Source organism: Empidonax traillii, unplaced genomic scaffold, assembly GCF_003031625.1.
Source record: "Empidonax traillii isolate 1590-97213 ecotype Southwest subspecies unplaced genomic scaffold, ASM303162v1 scaffold5:size3517227, whole genome shotgun sequence".
Taxonomy (NCBI): Eukaryota; Metazoa; Chordata; class Aves; order Passeriformes; family Tyrannidae; genus Empidonax; species Empidonax traillii.
In genome coordinates, this window is record NW_020955198.1 from 2,619,206 (window position 1) to 2,641,525 (window position 22,320).

General features: G+C 37.8%; 1 protein-coding gene across 3 annotated transcripts; it reads left to right on the top strand.

The window, feature by feature from the left end:
• The first annotated feature begins 3,116 nt into the window (after positions 1-3,116).
• LOC114055572 (cytochrome P450 27C1) lies at positions 3,117-21,500 on the top strand. Of its 3 annotated transcripts, none has more exons than XM_027879854.1 (9): positions 3,117-3,627; positions 8,044-8,234; positions 9,641-9,840; positions 11,972-12,181; positions 13,531-13,694; positions 15,597-15,763; positions 16,547-16,625; positions 17,611-17,814; positions 21,117-21,500. In XM_027879854.1, exons 1-9 carry the CDS (start codon positions 3,310-3,312, stop codon positions 21,231-21,233), a joined length of 1,650 nt encoding a protein of 549 aa, XP_027735655.1. In that variant the 5' UTR covers positions 3,117-3,309; the 3' UTR covers positions 21,234-21,500. The 3 variants fall into 3 exon arrangements, with proteins under 3 accessions (XP_027735655.1, XP_027735664.1, XP_027735674.1); XM_027879863.1 differs by having other exon boundaries at positions 3,121-3,627; positions 8,098-8,234; XM_027879873.1 differs by having other exon boundaries at positions 3,530-3,627; positions 8,117-8,234.
• The last annotated feature ends 820 nt before the right edge of the window (positions 21,501-22,320 follow it).

The window sequence follows — 22,320 nt, forward strand, 5'->3', positions numbered from 1 at the left end:
ACTTCAAGGTAAGTTCTCAGGATAACTCAATGTTATACACCATAGGAATCACAGGTCAAGGATCTAAACCTATGAGAAGTCTGCAAGTAGGGCTGAAGTCTTTACAGTTGGTTCATGAGGTTTTTGTTAAGTTCTATCAACACCTGGCACTGTTAGCTCTTTCTGATTTAAGTATCTTCATATTCAGTTGGTATTTCACATGTTAAGTTCAAATTTTTTCCCCTTTTCTGGAAAAAGCATGGGAATTTTAGAAAGCATTTAAAATTCCAAAGGAGTAACTTCACAGCTTGAAAAGATCTTTCAGAAGATGGGTTTGAGGACAGTCAGAAATGGCAAAAATTGTGACTAACTGTGGCTATTTTAGTAAAGAGGTGTTTTAAACCGCACTGAAGATTTTTGCTTAAATTTCTAACATTTTGGCCCTTCTTCAGCTTTTCTTCCTTACAAATGTTCTGAAGAGCCTGTCTATATAGTCTTGACTGAGAATGTTACTTGGCAAAGCTAAATGCCTCTGATCAAATCTCTTTTACTTCCAAAAACTGTATTTGTAGATGATTTATACTTGTAGGTATTTAAACAGTTATGTAAAACGGTACAAAATTTATTATACTGGATATCATAAAATGATGTTCAAATAATTACAAGCCAGATATAGCCAACACTGTTAAGAGGTGAGAATAATTCTAAAAAAAACCACCAGAATTCCCTGTAAGGTGATAATGTAGCCATTGACTCTGAATACCGATGTTATTGACACAAAGAGCTTCAAATGAACTTTGTCAGAATTCAAGCACAGAGGAGGGCAAGTTTAAATTGGGTTTAGAAATAATTAAACGAAGGTAACAAAGTACAATTAAGCAGACCAGTAGGGGGTCTAGACTGAGAGAACAGCATGACTGCAGATTTGAAGACAAATTATCCAAAAATAATATATAATCTGAATAGCCAAGTTTAGTTTATACTGTGATCCCGTTAGACACCAAAAGTTAACTAAAATTGAAGCATATCTGCTGAGAAGGGGCATGTGCTCCAACTTGTTTGAAATAACAAAAGGCACAACTGACTTGTTACATAAAAAAATATTTTCAGACTCCAATGACCAACAGGCTGAGACAAATGTCATTGTTTATATTTAAAAAACTGTGAATATGTTTCCGGGTCAGTGTTAAGACATCTGATAAATGTATAAGCTGGTGGAAGTAGGAGAAATATTTATCTTCCAAGTCACATGATCACACAAACAAACAGAAATCTAACAATAAGTAAACCACCTGGAACACTGAGTGCCAGTGGGGTTAAACAACACAGTCCCTAAACTGGAACTACTGCCACCTCCAGAAATTCCTCAGGGGGGAAGCAGGTACTGTTCTGCTGAAGTACTTATAGGACAAAACCTCTGCAACTTTTTCAAGTATCTTGGATAGAAACACTCTGTCCTACAATAATTTTGATGGAAAAGAGATAACAATGGGAAAATAGTCAATAACGAAGAACTCCAAATAGGGAATAACTGGAAAAAGGTACACCCAGAGAAAGCTACAATAGTTGCAAAACTGTAACCTTTGCAACACGATGTATCTAAGTTTGTCCCACTGGCGTATTAATACAAGCAGATGCTTTACACTATCCTAATGGTGTTTGACAAAATAGTAAGTAATTAAAAAAAAAAATCTACCATACTGATAACTGCGAGCAGAAGTTTTTAGGAAGAGTTTGTATATTCCCTCCATCAATATAGAAATTACAACATTAATATAATTTTAAAATCTGTGTAACTGTGTCTCTGAAAGCATCCTTAGACCAATATTAAAGAAACAATGTAGCTACATCACATAGAAAGGTAAGAAGGAAAACTTCAGAGGTAACCTAGACTGTGATACACCCAGAATTGCCTGACAGAGGTTCTTATGAAGTTCTTAGGAAGTTCTATGATAGCAATTAACATCCTGCAATACCTTGGCTATCTATGTGAGACATCCCAAAATATTTAAGGTACCGAGGCTGCCTGAAAAAGTAACCAGAAATCTGTGGCTGTGAACTAAGCCCATTATTTTGTTTGTCTCCCTGACATGCACCTTTTTTAACAAAAGATGTGCAATCTGTACACTATTGTCATGGTCCTGATACTCCTCTTTTCCAGATGAAATAAGTTTCTTAACCTCCTGCTTACATAATCTTTTAACCTTCTAATTATTTTTTTTTTCCTGTTGCTGTTCTCTGGACCCTTTCAAGTATGATGAAACCCATATCAAAGACATTGTTAGCATATACTTTAACAGCTTTTAAGACTTTACCATCTACCTTTTATTCTTGTAATATTTGCAGTTGCATTTATAAAGACTGATGCGCCTGAGTAACTCCTCAGTTATTTATTTCAGTGGAGTTATTAGTGGCAAGAGTAAGTGTGTACACAGATCCTAATTGGATTGCAGCCTCAAAAATATAAATGAAGATAAATAAGAGGGGAAAACTTTTCCAGCAGTTTATTCATAACTAAGTTCTGAAAGTGTGGATTTTACTTGCAACTCTCTTTTTTCCCCTCAAGTTTTATCTGAGCTTCTGATTCATTTAAAAAATAAGATGGGCTCTCCTATGTAATTTCTGAAACAAATCAACATTTTACAGATTATCACTAGCACATTTGAAATTACACAGAAATACACACAAAACAACACCCTTCTGAAACTGTGCAGACTCCTACAAAGTTGACACAAGCTGCTTATGGAGTATATCACATCCAAAAGATAAATGATTATGCAACACAAATAACATCCCTGCATACTGTAGTTTACAGGAACTGTTTGAAAAGTTACTGTGTAAAACCATTGCTACTCATATGTGGATACACAAATGTTTTCCATATACGTTATGGGATGATGAACAGTTCTCAGAGAACTTGCAGAAAATGTCCTGTTTTCTAACATACAGAGATGAATTAATGCCCCAGGGAAAAGCAGCCCTAACCCCACCTTCTTAATATAGGAGAAAGATGGGATGAGCTTTTTGCCAAACTAAGCAGAGAAATAGGGAAAAACCGAACTTTGGGCTGCATGTATAATGGATAAATTTATCTGGTTTGAATTATACAAAATAATAGGTTCGTTCTATTCAAGTCTCATCCCAGACCCACCCCCCCCTTTCCAGCCCGAGGGGAGGGAGCCTTAACTAATGGCCTATGTAAACTGATGCCCATGCAGTAAGAGTTTGGAGAAGTGCTGCTTGTACAAGTTAAAGCAGGCACTGAAGAAAGACCAAGCAAATAAAAACCAGCTGCAGGAGCAAAGTTGACTCTTCTGAAATTGAAAGACCATGTCCTTCTCTACCAGAGTTTTGACGATGAAATGCAAGCAGACGATTGAATCAGAGAGGATGTACTTCCAGCGGGCGCTTTTTGCCAGCAGCAGGTTTCCCGGGCTGCCCAAGCTGTGCAGCAGCCTGGCTGTGCGGAACAGCCCGCGGGAAGAGGTGGCGAACAAAGGTGAGGGGAGCGGAACGGAGCTGCTGGAGCCCCCTCGGCACCGCCTGGGCAGGGTGAAGAGCCTGCACGAAATGCCCGGACCCAGCACCCTCTACAACCTCTACGAGTTCTTCTGGAAGGACGGCTTCGGCCGCATTCATGAAATCCAGGTACAGCTCACTGGCCTATTTAACGATTTAATCACGCCCGGGTTACTTAAAACCTTTACTTTTCTCGCCAGGTCAATCACCGCGTTGGCAGCAGCGCTGCTGGGCATCGCCGCTCCGCCTTCGCGCTGGTGAGAGCTGGGATTCAGGGGATCCCCCATCCCCTTCCCACAACACTGGAGGCTTTGGCTTTGCCCTGGCCCCCCATGCCCCGATGCCTCCCGCTCCGGATCCCCCGGGCTGGAGGCGCTGCCCGCGCATCTTGGCGCCCGTTGTGAACTGCTGGGGCGGTGCCTCGGGCTGAAAGGAAAAAATAATTAAAAAAAAAAAGAAAAAGGCATTTTTTTTGTTGAACAGGGCTGTTGCACTAACTTGCAGAGGGCTTATTTTTGGCGGGCAGGGCTGGGAAGCGTGAGTTTCCCTGGAATTTCGTACGGCGGCGCCCGCCCGTGCGGTGCGGCTGTGCCGCTGAGGGTCCGGCCGCGGCTGAGGCGCTGCGAGGGGGGCCCGGCCCGGCCCGGCCCGGCCCGGCCCGGCGCTGCTCTGCTGATTTCAGAGACCATTTTGTGTCTCCTATTCCAACCTCCCATTACATAAATACATTTCGCCCATGCAGGTCCCCTGAGGGGGCGGTGGTTGCTCCTGGCCCCGCTGCCGTCCCTTCGGCAGGAGGCGGGCGGTTTGAAACCTCCCGGGGGTGCGGGACGGGGCCGGGAATGTCGGCGGCTGGCACTGCCCGCCATGCCGCTCCCTCCACCGGCCCCGGGCAGGGGAGAGGGCAGTGGGAAGCGGGGCCGGATTGGCGGCGGTGGGGGAGAGAAGGAGGGAGGGTGGAGAGCGGCTCCAGTTGCCTGGAGGGTGGGAGACGCTCAAACGAACCAGAGCCGGGTGGGGGTGAGAAGCGTCCCCTGGTTTGGGCAGCTCCTCTGCTGTGGTGTCAAACAGATCACGGCGTCCCCTTCCCCGGTGGCACCTGGTGAGGGTGGGTGAGGCGCCGTCACCTCTGCGGGGTACTGCGGGAGTTGGGTGGGCGAGGATCCCCATTCCCCTGTGCAGTGCCTCGGGGATGCTGACATGGGCAACAGTCTTACCGTAAGACTGTAGCTCTCCAGAGATGAATTCTTTTGGTTGCTTGGCCAAACATGTGAGTTTCATTCCTAAAAAGTCACAGTGCAGCTCCTGGGGCCCTTTCCCCACGTAGTCCAAGCGATTCTAAAGGAAACACTTGCGTGTGAAAGAGTAAAGCTGTGGTTTTCACTCTTTTGCAGCTGTGGATCCATAATGCTTTCCACTGGCAGTACAGACTTCTCTGGGAATACCTCAGATGTGGCACTTATTATTTTGCTTTTCTTAATTTTGCTTAGTTTGCTTTTCTTTGCTTTCCCAAATTACCAGAAAGAGATTCAGAGTCAGCTGCAAGAGGTTCACTGCCTGAAAATTGCTGAAATTCAAGAAAAAACCCCCAAAACCCCACATAAAAGCAAACAAACAAACAAAACAAAACAAAAAGAAAGAAAGGGAAATAAAAACAGAAGAGGAAAACAAAAGAAAAAAGAACTTTAAATGGTTTGAGAATCAAAACTGTAAAGTTAAGATTTACAAAGGGCCTGAAAGCACCAGAAGGAGGAATGAAACAGAAAATTGCTCAGCTTGAGTACTTGCTAACCAGGATGCATGCAGATGAAACCTCAGGACATCTAAAGCTTTTGTTTCATTCTATTTCTTTTTTTTTTTTTTTTTTCTCTACTTCTGCGGTGGTGTACAGAATTTGAGGAGCACTCACCATGATGTCGTAACACTAAAAAAGATGCTACCATTGGTTTCAAGTTCTTTCATTGCCAAAACAGTGAAAATTGTCCAAAATATAAAAAGGAATGCAAAACAACTTAAATAGTATACGCTTTTCACTACCACTAGCTGATATGTCTATTTTCTTTAAAGAATATTATTCACAGAAAGGAAAGTGAGAGGAATTATAAGGATAAGTTGCAATATAATACTAGTTTTATTCTGTTTAAAGTCTCAAAAATCACAGGATACCCTGTTTGCATACATGCAGCATGCAAATAGGCATTAACTGGATTAATAACAGTCTGTTAAGTTTAACAATACAGTGAACATCAGGAATGAATTAATCCGAAATCCTTTGCTAACCAGCACAGCTACTTAGAAGATGTCCTTTGGTGCACACAAATATTTTTGCCCTACATGCAGAAGGGGTGGGGAGGCTGGGTGCTTTTCACAAAGGAGGTTCTGTTCTCAGTAACATGATTCCAGCTAGTCCTGGCCAAAGTAGTAATGCCTACAGCAATTATGACAAAGGGAAAGTATTTTTAATTTGATGGAGTTAGATCTCTTTTGTCTTATCAGTGCTATGCAAGTGTAAAGAAAAGAAAGGTGAGGAGAGAGGGATTTGGGTGCTGGCAGTTTTAATTTATGATGTGTGAAAGGATGACTGGTGTGAGATTCCTATGTGAGGCACTAGAGTGTAATATTTTTAAGGTTTAGAACAAGGGAAAGAAACACCCATGTTGTGAAAGAAAATACAAAAGAGAAATCCTGGGCATTTCATTATACATAAAGTTGATAGAACAGAGTTCAGTCTGTTGAAAGTAAGAAATGTCCAAATACTTTGTCCCTATTTCTGGTTTAAAACTAGTATTTAATTTATTTGATTGGATAGCTTGACACTGGATTTATTTACTGTTGAAATTTACTGTCCCATGTAAACCTCACCATCAGCGGAAAAACCAAACTGCTCGTAAATAGCAAAATTTGTTGAACTTGTTTTTCTATGACTGGTGACCCGCATTTCCCTCACTCTGCTGATTTTTCCTTGCATCACTCGCCTCCCTGTTTATGCTTTCCTTTAAGAGATGCATGCTCTCAGTTATCCCCAAGTTCAGTATCCCTAAAATATCTTTAAGGCAAGAAATACTTTGGGGGTTGGGGGTGCTTGTTCACACATTCCTCTGCCTGTGGTGTTTGGTTAGGAGCAGACCAAGCAGAAATGACAACAGCTGAGTTTCCGCTGCAGCATTTCCCTCATCAGGATGATTAATATGTGGGTTTCGTTTGAATCCAGCTGCTGATTTTTGAAAAGGGTAAGAATATCGATGTAGGAGACCTTTAACTCTCTGTTTAAACCAGACTGAAGTTGGCCATTGTGTTCCGAAAGAAGTGACTGGCAGAGACCACAATTGCACAAATCTTGTTTTATTTGGAAATTAGGCAGAAAAAGTTTTATCTTTTTTAAGCACTTGGTACCATATTCTGAAGAGTGATTCATGAGTCTTAAGTTTATTGTAGGCAATTAAGTAATTCATCTCTGTAATCAAGACTGAATTAAAAAATATTTCACAGAAGTTAATCTTGGGCCAACACTAGACTTTCACAAGGGGAGTTGGTGTCAAACATCTTTGGTTTATAATCAGCATAACTCTGAGCAGATGTCTTTGGCATAAACTTTGTTTAGTTTAACTTGTCCTAATACTTTAACCAGAAATAAAGACTTTAAAATTTAATTTTGAAGTCTTAATATCTTTTTAATAACTGCTTTGCAGTTTTGGGGTGTTTTTTTTTCCCCCTCTGAAATGATGACGTATCTAAACTCCAAGTGAATTTGTGGAAATTGTGTTTCACTTTATGACCATGTCAGAATGAAGTTTATTTCAAATAATCAGTAAGATTTCATGGGACAGTGATAGTGCAATCTTACTGGGAAGCTTTTTGGATTTCTTTTTTTTTATATATATACACATAATTTAATGTTTTCCTATCCTCTTTATTAATTGCCTGTTACTTGAATCATATGATTTGTGGATCAATAAACCTCACTGCAGGAATAAGACCTTACGTTTTCCTTTCTTTTGCAGAATTGCTGTAAGTTTTTCTCTAGTTTGTTCTGACAAAGCTGCCCCAAAATGCAGTTCTTCACTAGGCTGTCATTGTCCTCATTTAGGTGTGAGAAACTTACACGTAGGGGTTTTTTTATGAGCGTAAAATGATAGAGCAAGTATTTATTTACAAAAGACATTAATTTAACCCTATGTGCCCACATGTTTTTCATTTTTGCAGACATTCTTTCTAACCTTTTTGACCTGAAGGGATGTGGTTTTAAATGCCCCAAGTCCTTTCATCTTCTCAGTATTTGGTTTCACTCACACTTTGTGCTTTAAGGCTTTTTGTCTATTCAGAGGTCCCGAACAGTGTGACCTCTCTGTTTTCCTTGTGAATATTTCACAGTAATGCTTAGATTCTTTCTTCTGACACTTCAAACTGTTCCTTGACTGAAAGGCCGAGAATCAAATTCTAAAAGTGAGAGATTGATTCACTGTATGACAAATTCTCAGTTTCCTTTTGTGACAGTTTTCCTTAGTAATACTTGACTTCTCTTTCTCTTTGTTGGTGATATTGCAGCAAAAACACACTCAAGAATACGGAAAGATCTTCAAGTCTCACTTTGGTCCCCAGTTCGTTGTATCCATTGCAGATCGAGACATGGTTGCTCAAGTCCTGCGAGCAGAAGGTAGAGCACCACAAAGAGCTAACATGGAATCCTGGCAGGAGTACAGGGATTTACGAGGGAGAGCCACAGGGCTTATTTCTGCGTAAGTATTGTTACTCCTTCATGTTCTTTGTTTTCTTGTAAAAGTTTGCTCATTTTCTGAAGGACTGTACAGATCATCTGGATAATCTGGCTCTTCTGTGTGTGGAAAACTGCACGGTTAGTGGCGGAAAGAGAGCAGGAATTTGGGGTGGATGCTGTGAATTTCTCTGTTTTGTGATGGTAATGATGGTTAATTTGAATGTGAAGGGAGCTACCCTGCCTAAGACTTTCTTTGGGAATATGTTTCAGATAGAGTTGTCTGAACTGATTCACCTGCAAGCAGTTTTGCAGAACAGGGCTTACTAACTTAGGCTCTGCTCTGCACAAATGTGGGTTTATTGCTTCAGATCTAGACTGTTGCATCTGGTTGGCAGTGTGTTGTGTGGACTTGGTTTGCTCAGATTAGTTTTAGTTTTATTATCCACCAAAGTGTACCCTCAGTAGATAATTGCAGAGAAGGCACAGTATGGTCAATTCACCTTGAAGTGCATCTCTGTGCCGATATTTTTGCACGCAGCTAAATCTAGAGGAGTTATGTCTTTAAAGCTTGCATAACGTGGCACTGCATGTGGGTGTAGTTAATTGCCACTGGGAACTATTCACAGTCCCCCTGACACAGTATGTTTATTTAGAGGGAAACTAATTCCCTGAGTCATGGACAATCTGTTTCTTTCATGGTAGCAAAAGGCTTTATGTATTGCACCACGGGCTCAAATCTTTAGCTGCAGTTCCCACTCAAGCTAACTGTTCCTTGGCACTTAGTGAAATCATACCTTACATCATGAGATAGTCAGAAAATATCTGTTAAAGAGATTAAATTATTTTGCTGGTCAGTAAGTTTCTGTGCCTTGCAGCAGCATTGCTCCAGGTGAAAAAAAAGAAGGGAAATACACAACAATTCAAAATAAACTCATAAAAGACAGTTGCCTATTTTCATGAGGAATTGAAAGGCATCACTGTTCCCAAATACTCTGCTCATACAGAGCATCATGCAGATTTTTAGTCTTGAGCCCAAAGGTTTCCATGCATAACTCAGCTAAAGAAGAATCTAGCTGTAAGTTGTTTGTCTACAGGTAGGTCTGCTGCCCTGTTACTTTGTAGGTTTAGAATGAGGGTAACTGAAAGTGATGTATCAGTAATGGAATTTATGGTACCAACTGTCACCCAAATCAGATACTGACTTACACCTGCACATATATGTTGCAACACTGAAAATTAATGAGGATGTGCAATAAATGCAGGATAAAAATATAAGAACATAATACCAAATACGCATTATTATAATTTTCATTTTACCAGTTGCTTTCATTTGAAATGAAAAATCACAAAGTTTCATTGCAGAGCTTTTACCCAGCTGATGATTGTTAAGGAAAATTGTGTATAGATACTATTAATAATTTCTTCTAGGGAGGGGGAGCAATGGCTAAAAATGAGAAGTGTCCTGAGGCAAAAAATTCTGAAACCCGAAGATGTGGCTTTTTACTCTGAAGGAGTCAATGAAGTTATCAAAGACTTAATTAAAAGAATCCACACCCTCAGAAGTCAAGAGGAGGATGGGGAAACAATAACCAATGTTAACAAACTTTTCTTCAAGTACGCGATGGAAGGTAAGCCTGGGCTGGATCACATCTGTAAAGAAAATGGATGTAAAGAAGTGTGTTTATGGTTAGGCATTTCTGTCAAATGACTAGTGTCTCATTGTGATTGATCTGAAAAGGGAAGCTTGATATTCTGCCTTTGTGTCTCTTCTTAGTTAGTGCAGTAGGTATCAGAAGAATTCCTTTGTAGAGTCCAAAGAAATGATACCTTATATTAAGGAACAATTCCCATGGAAATGATGGTCTGTAGGTAAAGTGTTCAATCAAGGCCTGTATTCAGTTCATAGCTCAGTGTGGAATACTGCTGTGGATACTGCTTTTCCCTGCCTACATGTGCCAAGTGTGGGACTGTTATGTTTGCTTTAAAATCATCTACCACTGGCTACCATTAATGAGGGAATGCTAAATGAAACTCTGGCCTGAGCCAGCATGGCATTTCCTGTGTTCTTACAGAAATCTAGTGGTGATTCATATTTCATGCATTTCTTGAACTGACTGCATATAACCCAATCTTGTTATATGTAATGCCTTTAAAAAAATTGGGGACTCTTTTCTGACAGCCAGCTGAATAATTTGGGATTTGAAGAACTTCCAAAATGCTCACTTATGAAGATACTGTATCAAATTGCTGGTTGCCTGTTTGGTCTGTTTCACATTAGTTGTGTCTGAAATTGGCATTAAACTAAGAGTTACCAGTTTTATGGAATTTTAAAATCTAAGCCTACTGATTCACTTTAACTGATGGGTTAGCTTAAATTCTTCACATTTTTTTAGCTTTTCATTTATGACTTGTGCCTGGCATGCACTTATTTCCAGTTCAAATTGCAGTTTTAATTAACTTAGACTGTAACTTTGTTCAGGAAACCAGTATGTAAGATCAAAGTTAAATGTTGTTCTCTATTGTTTTTAACAGGAAAAACAGAGAAAAAGAGATTGGAGTATCTAGAGCAGTTACTCTAATTATTTAGTTAAGCTATAATATTTCTTGGAAATACGTGAACAAACTATTAACTAACAAAATTAAAAGCACAGAATTTATTTTAAAACATTTTATTTTATGAAAATGGCTTTGAGAAATTATCTTATTTCCTTTTTAAATTACTGAGCATCCCTACTAGCTTTCAGAAAAACTATTAAATGAGTATTTTGATAACAGGAATACTTTTTATACCATTCTATGCAATATTTTCACCAATAAACTGTGTGCTATGATCTAGATTTCACAAGTTGAGAGGAAAAATTGCTAGAAACCTGTGTTCAGGAAGTGATTAAGAAATGGCTTGCTATCAAACTGAGAGAACATTTTGCCTAACTCCAGTAGGGCAGTTGCTGTTAGTTCTGTCTAGTATTTAATTATTTGGGTGTGTTTACAAAAACTGAGCTGAGAGACTGCAGGGACACTAACGGATGGGTAAGAATTAACTTGATAAATTGAAGAAATTGTCCAGAGTTCAGAAGAATAATAATTTAATAAAAAAAATATATAAAGTACTGCTCTTTGATGGTAGGGGTTGGGGTGGTGGTGGTGGTGGTATTTCTAGTGGAGCAGGAAAAAATCAGAGGAAATTACATCCCATCAGAATAAGAGATAGTCAGTGGTGTCACTTGTAGCAGGGTCACACACTTGCTGTTTTTCAGGGCTGGGTGGAGTACATTGTGTGCATTAAGAGCACTGTCTGGAGTGCAAGCTCTTTATCCACTTATGCATATTCAGTATTCATTTACTTCCAGCTGATGACAGACACAGCCACGGGTAGAAACTCCTGCGTTGTCACCAGTTATCAGAACTGTCTTTGGATTTGCATGTCCTTGTGGATTCAGAGGCCAACGCGGCAGACTCTGGATTTCTAGTGCAATGCAAACACAGTGAGCGTGCTGGAGGGTTTCTCTACTTCTGGTGGAATTCATGTCTGTCTTCTCATGCAGAGCATTATTGACATAGCAACTACTGTCTGCTACAATGTCTAGCAGGGATTTTTTACTGTCTTTTGAATATCTGTTTTATCTGTTCCCCAACTGTAGTAATAATAACTAAACGTTTCTTGTAAGGTGGTTCCATCGTGTTAGTATTATAATTCCTTAAGTTATTAATATATGTTTATGCACGTGTATAGTCAATTCTTTGGTTTTGTATGTGCAGGTGTGGCGACTATTCTGTATGAATGCCGTCTGGGCTGCCTAGAAAACAACATCCCACAGCAGACTGTTGAATATATTGAGGCTCTGGAGTTGATGTTTAATATGTTTAAGATCACTATGTATGCAGGTGCTATGCCCAAGTGGCTTCGTCCTCTTATTCCAAAACCCTGGAGAGAGTTCTGCAGATCCTGGGATGGACTCTTCAAATTTAGTAAGATCTAGTAGTAGAAAAGTTCAGCTGTATTTCTGAAGGTTCTGTGTGTATTTGAATGGGACAAGACGCATTTCTCTTCTAAAATTATAAGAAGACATTGTGGCAGAAGTAAGTTTCACATCAAATGCAGACTGGCCTGGGAACTATTTTAAAAAATATTCCATCAAAAATAATTTTACCAGTACACTTCAAATACTTCCTTATTTTATATTGTTGTTTTGTTACTTGTCCTCATCTGCTTCAACACCCAGTCATTGCTTCAGGTCCAAGTTCTTTGCCAAGGTTTTATCTTAAGTCACTCCAATTTTAATGAGGATAGTTTTGTTGACTTCAGCAAAATTATAGGTAGACACTCCAACAAATAATCACCACTAAAACAGACTAGAAAGCTAAAAGGTTGGGCTCTAGCAATGAATTAAACTCTTTGTGAAGTTTATTTACATACATAGAAGCAAAGAGGTAACATAGAAGTACACTGCTGTACTAAAATATGGTTTTGGTTTGTTTTTTTTTTTTTTTTTTTTTTTTTTTTTTTTTTTTTTTTTTTTTTTTTTTTTTTTTTTTTTTTTTTTTTTTTTGTAAATAAAACATTCCAGGCTACTTTATGAATCAGCTTTCATGTACATTAATGTAAGTAAGAAGAAGGAGTTTTCTTTGCACTTTTTTTTTTTTTTTTTAATATTATAGAGTGTCAAAACCCCCTGAATATTAGAAAGCTGCATGCTTTTTCATTTTTTTGTTATTTCATTCTATGTGCCATTAACTTTCTGAGGATTCTTCCCTGGTTGGACTGACAAACATGTTTGTAGTTTCTAAAGTAAAAATGGGACTGTGGGAAAAATTGCTCAGCGTGTCATCCCCTGAAGCTTTTCAATTTTTGTTATTATTTGATGGGCCCCATCTTTGTCTTCAGAGTAATTAAATTCTGTGGCACCAACATTCTGGTTGCTCTTAATGTCCTGTAGCAGCCTCTGTGCCAAATTGCAGCAGGCTCTGCAGAATTCACCACTCCTTGCAGAGTCATCAGAAAACAAATCAGGTGGGCATAAAACTTGATCTTGAGCTTCCTTTGCTCCCTGTTAGGAACTGCAGAGTCTTGTGTCCTCGTGCTGTGAGCTCGGAAGCTTCCTGTCCGCTCAGTCTTTCCTTACCACGAGTACCCAAGGACCTCCACCACCTCTCTGTTATTTTTATCTTGAGAAAGGAGATTGTTTGTTTGTTTGTTTGTTTGTTTGTTTTTCTTCTGGCTGTGTAGTGTAGTGCAGCATGAGGAACAAATGTCATTATTGAATGGAACCAGCAGAAAAATAAAAATGGAGGCTTAACAATTTTTTTGAATCCCAAAGGTCAAATCCATGTTAACAACAAATTGAAGGCCATTCAGTCTCAGCTGGACCAAGGAAAACTAGTGAATGGTGGGCTACTTACATACCTCCTAGTGAGTAAGGAACTTACTTTGGAAGAGATCTATGCCAATATGACTGAAATGCTTCTGGCAGGAGTGGACACAGTAAGCTTGTTACCTTTTTCCTTGTGCATAGTTGTTTTTGTAAACCAGTATAATTTGCAGCTATCTTCAGAGGGGTTACATTGTTTATAAGGACATAATTTAACATGTTTAAGTCACAGCATCTTTAATACAAAATACTGCACTGTGTAATCTCTCTACTGGAATGGAGTCAGCTGTGGTTTACGGGAACCCATCAGTGGAGCTTAGTATTGATTGCAGCAGGACAATTAGAAAACTCAGGAAAGATAAAAATGAGTTATTGTATACACAGTGTATAGAGTTGTTTAGAATATCAGTGAATACTGTCATTGTCAATTATTGTAACTGAACAATTTTTTAAAAGGAATTATATTAGTTGGATGAAGAAATTGCTATGTAGGACTGTGTTTAATAGTCTTGTAGAAGAAAAGTAAAAAAGTAAAATAGCCTTTAGGAAAAAACTCAAACTTGGATAATTGAATTCAGGTTTTTTTGATTTAAGAAAGTTTGTAAGGTTTCTAAAGAAAACAAAACTCCCAAAACTAATCACTTCTGAATTCCAAAATAAGGAGCATATGTAAAACTTCTTTATATGCTGAATATTATTCCATTGGTTAAATATCCAAAGGGCTTATGAGTTTGCAGAATTTTTTTATGTTTGATTCCCAAGTAAAGTACAGTCATTAATCCCATTCATTTTCTGATCTTTCAGACTATTAATTTTCCTTTTTTTAGTGTGCAACAGAGTTTTATTTAAACTAAAAGTACAGTGCTCAAGTTCATGCCAACAAGAATTTCTCTTTTCATTTGACTCAGCTTTCTCATCTCTAGTCTCTTTGTGAGAGAACAGTACTTCTAATTTCCTCATTTCCAAGTACAAAGCAAAAATTGAGGGAATCATTCTTTCTCCTTCTGCTGTCAATTCAGATCTCACGTTATCAAAAAAACCAAAAGAGGTTTAGAGGATTATAGAAACTTTTGACAAAATTATAAGGCAGTTTTTGAGTACAAAGCATATTGGCTGCCTCTGAAATAGTGCTAATTTTTAAGAGGTTATGAAGGAGCTGGGAACTTCTAACATTTTACCCTAGTCTGAAGGCAAGACATAAAAGGTCACCGTCATGATGACAATATGCATTCTAAATTGATCTTAAACATAAGACCAAAATAAGGCATTTCTGGAAGCTGCTCTTTTTACCCACACATTGTTTAATAACCTTGAGCTTTGTTGTACTATTTTGATGCCGCCCAGGACAGGCTTCAGTTGTGGGATGGTGCAAACCTCATGAAGTTCAGCAAGGCCAAGTGCAAGGTCCTGCACTTGAGCCAGGGAAGTCCTGAGCTCAATTTCAGGCTGGGTGGAGAATGGATTGAGAGCAGCCCTGACAAGAAGGACTTGGGCGTGTTGGTGTATGAGAAGCTCAACATGACCTGGCAATGTGTGCTTACAGCCCAGAAAGCCAACCATGTCCTGGGCTAAAGAAGGATTTTAACACTAAATAAATAGTAGCATTCTCTTATCTTGGTTCCTGTGAAGTGTTTTTGTTGGGAGAAAGGTAAAACACATATTGAAAACTAAGAGTTAACTTAATTCATTGCTATTTAGAATGTTTGTTTCAAGATTGTTTACATAGTTGCATTTGCATTTGGTTTGTCTATTGCTTTTTATATTTCACTGGGAAAATATCAGCATGGATTGTTTTGGCATATGGGGGACTTTTAGATGGAAAAGGGATGAAGGAGGGGATGGTGAAGTCTTACAACATCTCACTGAATCCAGATATGAATCATTATGAGTCTGTTATACAACTTTAAAAGTATAAAACATGTAGTTGAAAACTGATTGTTTTACTTGGCTTGAGGTTATTTTATATCTAATTTTGTTGTGCTTGATGATGATGATGATTGTGGTTTCTTCCTTAGACTTCTTTTACTTTGTCCTGGGCAACATACTTGTTGGCAAAGCACCCTGATGTTCAGCAATGTGTTTATGAGGAAATAGTCAGCAAGCTGGGCAAAGATCAAATTCCTGTTGCTCACGATGTCCAGAAATTGCCTTGGATTAGAGCTGTGCTGAAAGAAACATTGCGGTAAGTAGCAGACAACTGTAATAATAAATTGAAAAATTTAATATAATTTCTTTCTAATGGATTTTGAGTCCATGCTATGTACATAAGTTTGTATTCAATTTTTGTTACTGCTATTTGTTGCTTCTACTTTTATTTATTGTAGCAGTATTGTGTCCAAGAATGCTTAAGTGATCAATATGATAGATTATATAATGTTTAATCTTTGTGAGTAGGGTAGAAGTGGTATCACATATGTGAGACATGTCTGTTAACGTAAGTAATTGAAAGCTTGATTTTTGCCCTTAGTTTGTAGGATGAAGTGTAACAACCTCCTCCCCAGCACTGGTAGTTTGCAGTGTCACTTCAATGATTTTAAGCTTCTTGATTTAAATTAAAGGCATGTGACATACTTTTGAAAATATATTTATAATAAATGTTCTTTGTGAGGTGAAGGGAATAAGAGAATTTTAGAGAAGGCATCAACAAGGCCTTTCAGCTTTTAGAAGTAGTGCTGTAATATATCCCTCTAGACCAACTAATTGCATGCTTGTATGTGTATAAAACAAATAAATATATGGACCAAATATCTCAACTTCCTGTTACTAGTAAATAACTTTTCTCAGGTAATGATCATATTGTCACAGATGATTCAAGGTCTTTGAATCCCCAAGGTGTTCTGTACTTCTGAAGAACCTTTTTGCTGTGAATGAATACGGCATTCATATCATGGATCTGTGAATGCAAATTGGAATCTAAACTGCATTAGTCATTACTACTGAACTTCTGATGAGTGTTTCTCTCTAGGTTATATCCAGTATTGCCAGGAAATGGAAGAGTGACCCAAAAAGACTTGATCATTGGAGGATACTTTATACCTAAAGGGGTACGGTTTTTTTGCAGTCTTCAGCAAAGAGCACAGTTTAATTTTCTGTATGAAATGTGATCTGCTACAACGTATACACACTCTATTGATTTTTAAAGGATTTCACCAAGCTAGAACACTGAGAGGAAAGTATTTCAATAACACCCATTTATATGCCATGAATGGTATGCTCACCAACTAATGGGTGCTCACCAACTAATCAAACTTATTATCATGACTTGTTCTTAATGTTCTTGAGTGTGGAGCCTATTGAAAACATCTGTGTACTGCTACAATTCAATTTTAAAAGCATGAATTTTATTATCCTTGCAGTTTTCTAATTCTTTGCCTGTTAACTCTTCTTGTAGAAAGAGTTTAATTTCCTTTTTAAATTATCAGTCTTTCCTTTATACTATTCAAATATTACACAGAGGTCAGGGTAGAATTGTATGGTTTGATTTTAAATGACAGCAATCCTGTGTTATAACAATGTACCCTTGAAAGAGTCAGGATTCCTTATTGGTAATATATTTATTTAAATATTATTCCATGCACATCTTCCCCCTGCTTCCCTCCCTGGATATAATCGGAAACATCATAACATCAATTATCGCCGGGTTTTCGGGTTTCCCCCCTCCATGGAATGCTGTGGGTTTTTTTGATTCCTATCCTCTCTTTTTTCCTTTTCCATTGCCTCAGATCTCTCCTCCCTTTCTCTTACACCAGCTTTGTGAAACAATTCCTGGTACTTGTGACTTTTGTTCACATCTCCTTCCCCACTTCATCTTCTTTAATATACCCAGCAACATTCAAAACAATCTGAAGATTATTTCATTTGATGAGTTGAGAAAGGGATTTGATTTTTCTAGATATCCTTTTTTCTTCTAGAATTACTCAGCGATACTTAATTTTTATCACCTCATATTGCAGAAATTAGAGTAATTGCATTTTAATTTTGTTATGCATATGGAAGTTAGCTAAATGTGAGTATAATTTGTTTCCTCAGACGCAGCTGGCACTTTGTCATTACACTACTTCATACAGCGAAGAATATTTCTCAATGGCGAATGAGTTCCGACCCCAGCGCTGGCTGAGGAAAGATAACCTGGACAGAGTAGACAACTTTGGTTCCATCCCCTTTGGCTATGGCATTCGGAGCTGTATAGGGAAAAGAATTGCAGAGCTGGAAATTCATCTTGCACTGATTCAGGTTAGAACTATATGACAGCATTACAGGAAGAAAAATAAATTGATATGATTTTTTTTTTCTGCGTATATAATTTCTGGGTGTGTTAGAGTGCTCAAAAACTTTGTTGTGGAGTATTGTCTAATGAACTTACACTGCAAAGGCTTAAAAAACTGAAAACAATCACGTTTGAAATGTAGCATAACTGTTAAACTACACAGAAGAAGGGAAAAAAAATTTAGTGCACATGAAGTAAAACTAAAGGTAAGATTGTTAAGGAAACATGGATTTGGGACAGAAGGTTTTTGTAAGTGCATTGTAAGCCTTTCTTAATGTCTATTAGAATGCCTACCTGCTCAGTTTCAGTATCTTAGAAGAATTCAGTACTTACAGAGATGTAAAATAGATTTTATATCCTTGTACTGATCCCAGTGTTACAACAAACAGTAGAATTCTTCTATTTTCAGCGGCTTTTTTTCTCTTCTTGTTCTTTCTTCTAAATTTATTATCATTTACATATACACAATTTATAGTTATATAAGTAGTTAGTACCTATTGGTATGTACTGTTTTCAATTGGTTCGTCTCATAACAAAAACATTCCCAACAGCTTTCTTTATTTGTCATTATTTGTCATTTACAAGATGTCCTTTAGCTCAAATAATGAGGTCAGATCGTGCAATTAAAACTCAAAGATTTGAAAAGTATTTATAGTTACTTAAGGATAAAAATACTTATACCCTTCGTAAGTGTTCATGGCAAAGTTTGATTGAATTTGCCTTTGTATTTCCTTACGTAAACTCCTGGAACAATGTCTGAAACAATTAGCACCTGTCTTTCAGAATCGGGAGTGAGATAGCTCTCAGGGGGCTAGATAAAACAAACATACTTGCATCTTTTAGAAAAGGAGGCTCAAGGAAGAAATGGAGAACCTGCTTTTGTTTTCTGGAAAGAAACTAGTCCAAAATAGCGCACAACCTATTTACAAACACTGAGATGATATGTATGAGATTTAAAATTAGAAACACACAAAGCATGGAGGTCATCAAGGAGAAATTGTTTCAGACCAGTCTGATTTCTTTCTTTGACTTGATTACTTACCTAATGTAGAGGGTATAAAGTAAGTCATGTACTCTGACATCAGGAAGTATTTTCAAACATCCTATACGTTGTTCTCTCACTTAGATTAATAAAATTTGTTCCAGATGGAAGTACCTATAAAATATATGCACAGCTAGTTGGAAAAAGGAAATAGCTGGAGGCAGTAGCTATCAAATATTTGCTGTTGAACTGGAAAAGCATTTAATTAAAATTCTATAAAAGTCTGTTCTGCATTTGATTTAGGTTGGTATTTTCATTAACAGTGTAAATGATGGATTAGAGAATAGTTTTAGAGTTTCCGTGGGATACCAAGCAGATGTGAATTAAGTTAAAATCAGGATATGAATATAAAATTATGAAGAAAATGAGAAATGTTCCAGAAGCAAAAGTAAATTGTTCACTAGGGAAAGTTGCAAGTTACTGCTCTTGAGAAGAAATAAATGCATAAATACAAATTTCTGACCAACTGTCTGGGTAATTAGTACCATAGAAACAGACTGGAGGGACATAGTAAAAATCTGATCAACAATAATGCTAATTCTGATAAGGCAGTGTGATTCTAGGGCATATTAACAGCATTAGTGAGCATGTTGTGTGTCAGAAAGAGGAGCTAAATTACTCAGTCTTACAGAACACTGATGAATCCTCAGCCATGCAATGATATGCAACTGACCCTGTGTGCTGCATTTTAAGGACAATTTAGTCAAATTTGAGGAAATTTGAAAGAAAGAGAATAACAACAAAGAAGGCTTTGAAAAAGAATTGGATGAAAACTTCCTCAAACATGTAAAACTGAAAAGGAAGTTATGAATAGGAAAATAATGCATTGTTCATCATGCTTTTTAAGAAAAGGATAAGAGAAGATTACTTAGTTTATTGGAAAAAATGTTTGAGATTTCATATTAGGAAAAGCTGAGGAAGTTGTGGTATTTCCCTCCTGAAAGTTTAAAAATAGATAGCTGATGTAGTCTTTGTTCAACTTCAAAATGGGTGAGATAAATCTCTTGAAGTTTGTTTTAGCCCATGATTTCTATGATTGCCATGGTTTAATCCCAGGCAAAAACCAAGCCCCCACAGCAGCTCACTCACTCTTCTACCAGTGTGATCAGGGAGAGAATAGGATGTGTAAAAGCTGGAAAACTCATGAGTTGAGGTAAAGACAGGTTAATAGGGAAAGCAAAAGCTGCTCACACAAGTAAAGGAAAACAAGGAATTAATTCACTGTTTCCCATGGGCAGGCAGGTGTTCAGCCACCTCCAGGAGAGCAGGGCCCTATCACATGTAATGGTTACTTGGAAGGACAAACACCATCGCTCCAAACACTCCTCCTTCCTCCTTCTTTCCTCCACTTTAAATACTGAGCACGATGTCATATGGTTTGGTCATATCCCTTTGGTCAATAGGGGTCACCTGGATGTATCTCCTCCCAGCTTCCCATGCATCCCCAGCTTCCTCGCCAGTGTGGCAGTAGGAAAAGCAGAAAAGGCCTTGGTTCTGTGTAAGCCCTGCTCAGCAATAACAGAAACATGTCTATATTATCACCCCTGTGTTCAGCACAGATTCAAAGTACAGCCCCATACCAGCGGCTGTGAAGAAAATTAGCTCTGTCCTAGCCTAAACAAGCACAATAATTTATGTTTGCAAGTGATTATCACAGTTTCATTGAGAGGTTTAATGCATAGAAAAATTGTGTGATGAAATTATAGTGACTCTGTTCAGGAGAGGTTCTAATATTTGACTCCTTCATTTATGATTGTTTCACTTGGTGCACTGGACAGTTTTTTTGTCATTTTTGGTTTGTTTCCGTCTGCCCAGGAAGAGAAATGTGTCTGATGGGACTGGGACTCTTATTGCTTTCTTTATAATTGCACATAGTGATTGATATTAAAGGAAGTGAAATCTGAAATACACAGAGATGAAGCTCACAAGGTTTGAAAAAGACCTTAGTTTCTTTGATAGCTCAGACTTTTTAATGTAGTTACGTGGAAGTTCCTCCAAAAAAACTGGACTAGTCTTCCTGCAATTAGGAGGAAGATTTTGAACTATAATCTTTACCTTGTAACACCTATTTTCTCTTTTCTGCATGGGAATCATAACACTTCAACTTTGCAGAAATGGTAACACAATTTTTTTTTTGTGACAGTCTGTTATGTCTTCTTTTTCAAAGGCTAATCCTCATCTGTAATTTTTCAGCTTTTCTAATACTTATCCTGTTTATCTTCACAGTTACTTCAGAATTTTGAGATCAAAATTTCTCCAAAAACTGAACCAGTTCATGCCAAAACCCATGGACTTTTGATTCCTGGAAGCTCCATCAATATGAGATTTTCTGACAGAAAGTGAGACTCGGATATTTTGGAAATACTTACACAATTTTCATAGAAACAGACTTGCATCTTAGGGATGTCTAAATATGCTTGTTGTCTGGTTTGTAGGTATTTGGCAAAATGATGAAGTATTAAGTTTTGCCTTAGTTGTAGCAGTATGTAAGAGAAATTATCTCTCCTATAATAGTTATTTACGCATATGGAAATATATACTGAAAAAATTCCTCCTTGCACCAGGAATCTCCTCCTACCTGGAAAGACTTCTAGTAATAACACATGCATTGAAAAAAAAAACCACCACAACAAACTCCAAACAACCAAATGTAAATTCACACGTTAATGTCATTCAATGTTTTTGTTATGCTGTTTTGTCATTGAAATCAACTACTCAGCAAGTCTATTTGAGAGCAAGGGGATTACTATATAATATGTGAAAATCAGCTGCATTTGTAAGTTTGTGTTTTCCTTTTACTTGTCCTTCAGTGTTTTATAAAAGTTTCAACATAACATTGATGTTATTCCCTGCCTCCTCCCACACCAGAAAAAGGGAGGGGGGGAGTGCCCTTTCATTGTAGGTGCACACTAACCAGTAATTGATACTGGGGAAAAATTCCAGCTTCTCTTTTCAAACCTGTAACAGCATGCATTAAAAAATTACTACAGTAATATGAAAAGCAAGGTTAGAAAAAAGTACAACTTATATCACTTTGTTTAGATGTGAAATAGAGAACATATGCAAATTTACCCAAACATTATCACCGTAAAATATTTCTATACAGTTAAAGAAAATTAAAATCTTAAAAATAGAAGTTCAAATGTCACATTGGAGAGTTTGAAGCCAGGCATTGTCCTCATCACCAAAGCACAAGCCACTTTCACTGTTCTAGCAAGATGCCAAAACCAAATGCAAATAATAAAAATCGAGTAGTTGTTACATTTTTATCATTGAATTAAAATACTACTATTATCTATCTTCACAGTTCTTTGACAGTAAGAACTGGAAACTTTATATTTTAACTTGCTGAACCCATAGGCAAATACAAATATACCTTCTGTAGGATGGAAATGTGACTACTGAAGTATTTGGAGCTGGTGTGTTTTTT

Excerpts from the sequence above, each read along its gene's own strand:
- LOC114055572 (XM_027879854.1), top strand. The coding sequence starts at position 3,310 with ATGTCCTTCTCTACCAGAGTTTTGACGATGAAATGCAAGCAGACGATT. Across the intron at positions 9,841-11,971 it reads CTTCAAGTACGCGATGGAAG|GTGTGGCGACTATTCTGTAT; the intron begins GTAAGCCTGGGC and ends TTGTATGTGCAG. Across the intron at positions 15,764-16,546 it reads GTGCTGAAAGAAACATTGCG|GTTATATCCAGTATTGCCAG; the intron begins GTAAGTAGCAGA and ends GTTTCTCTCTAG.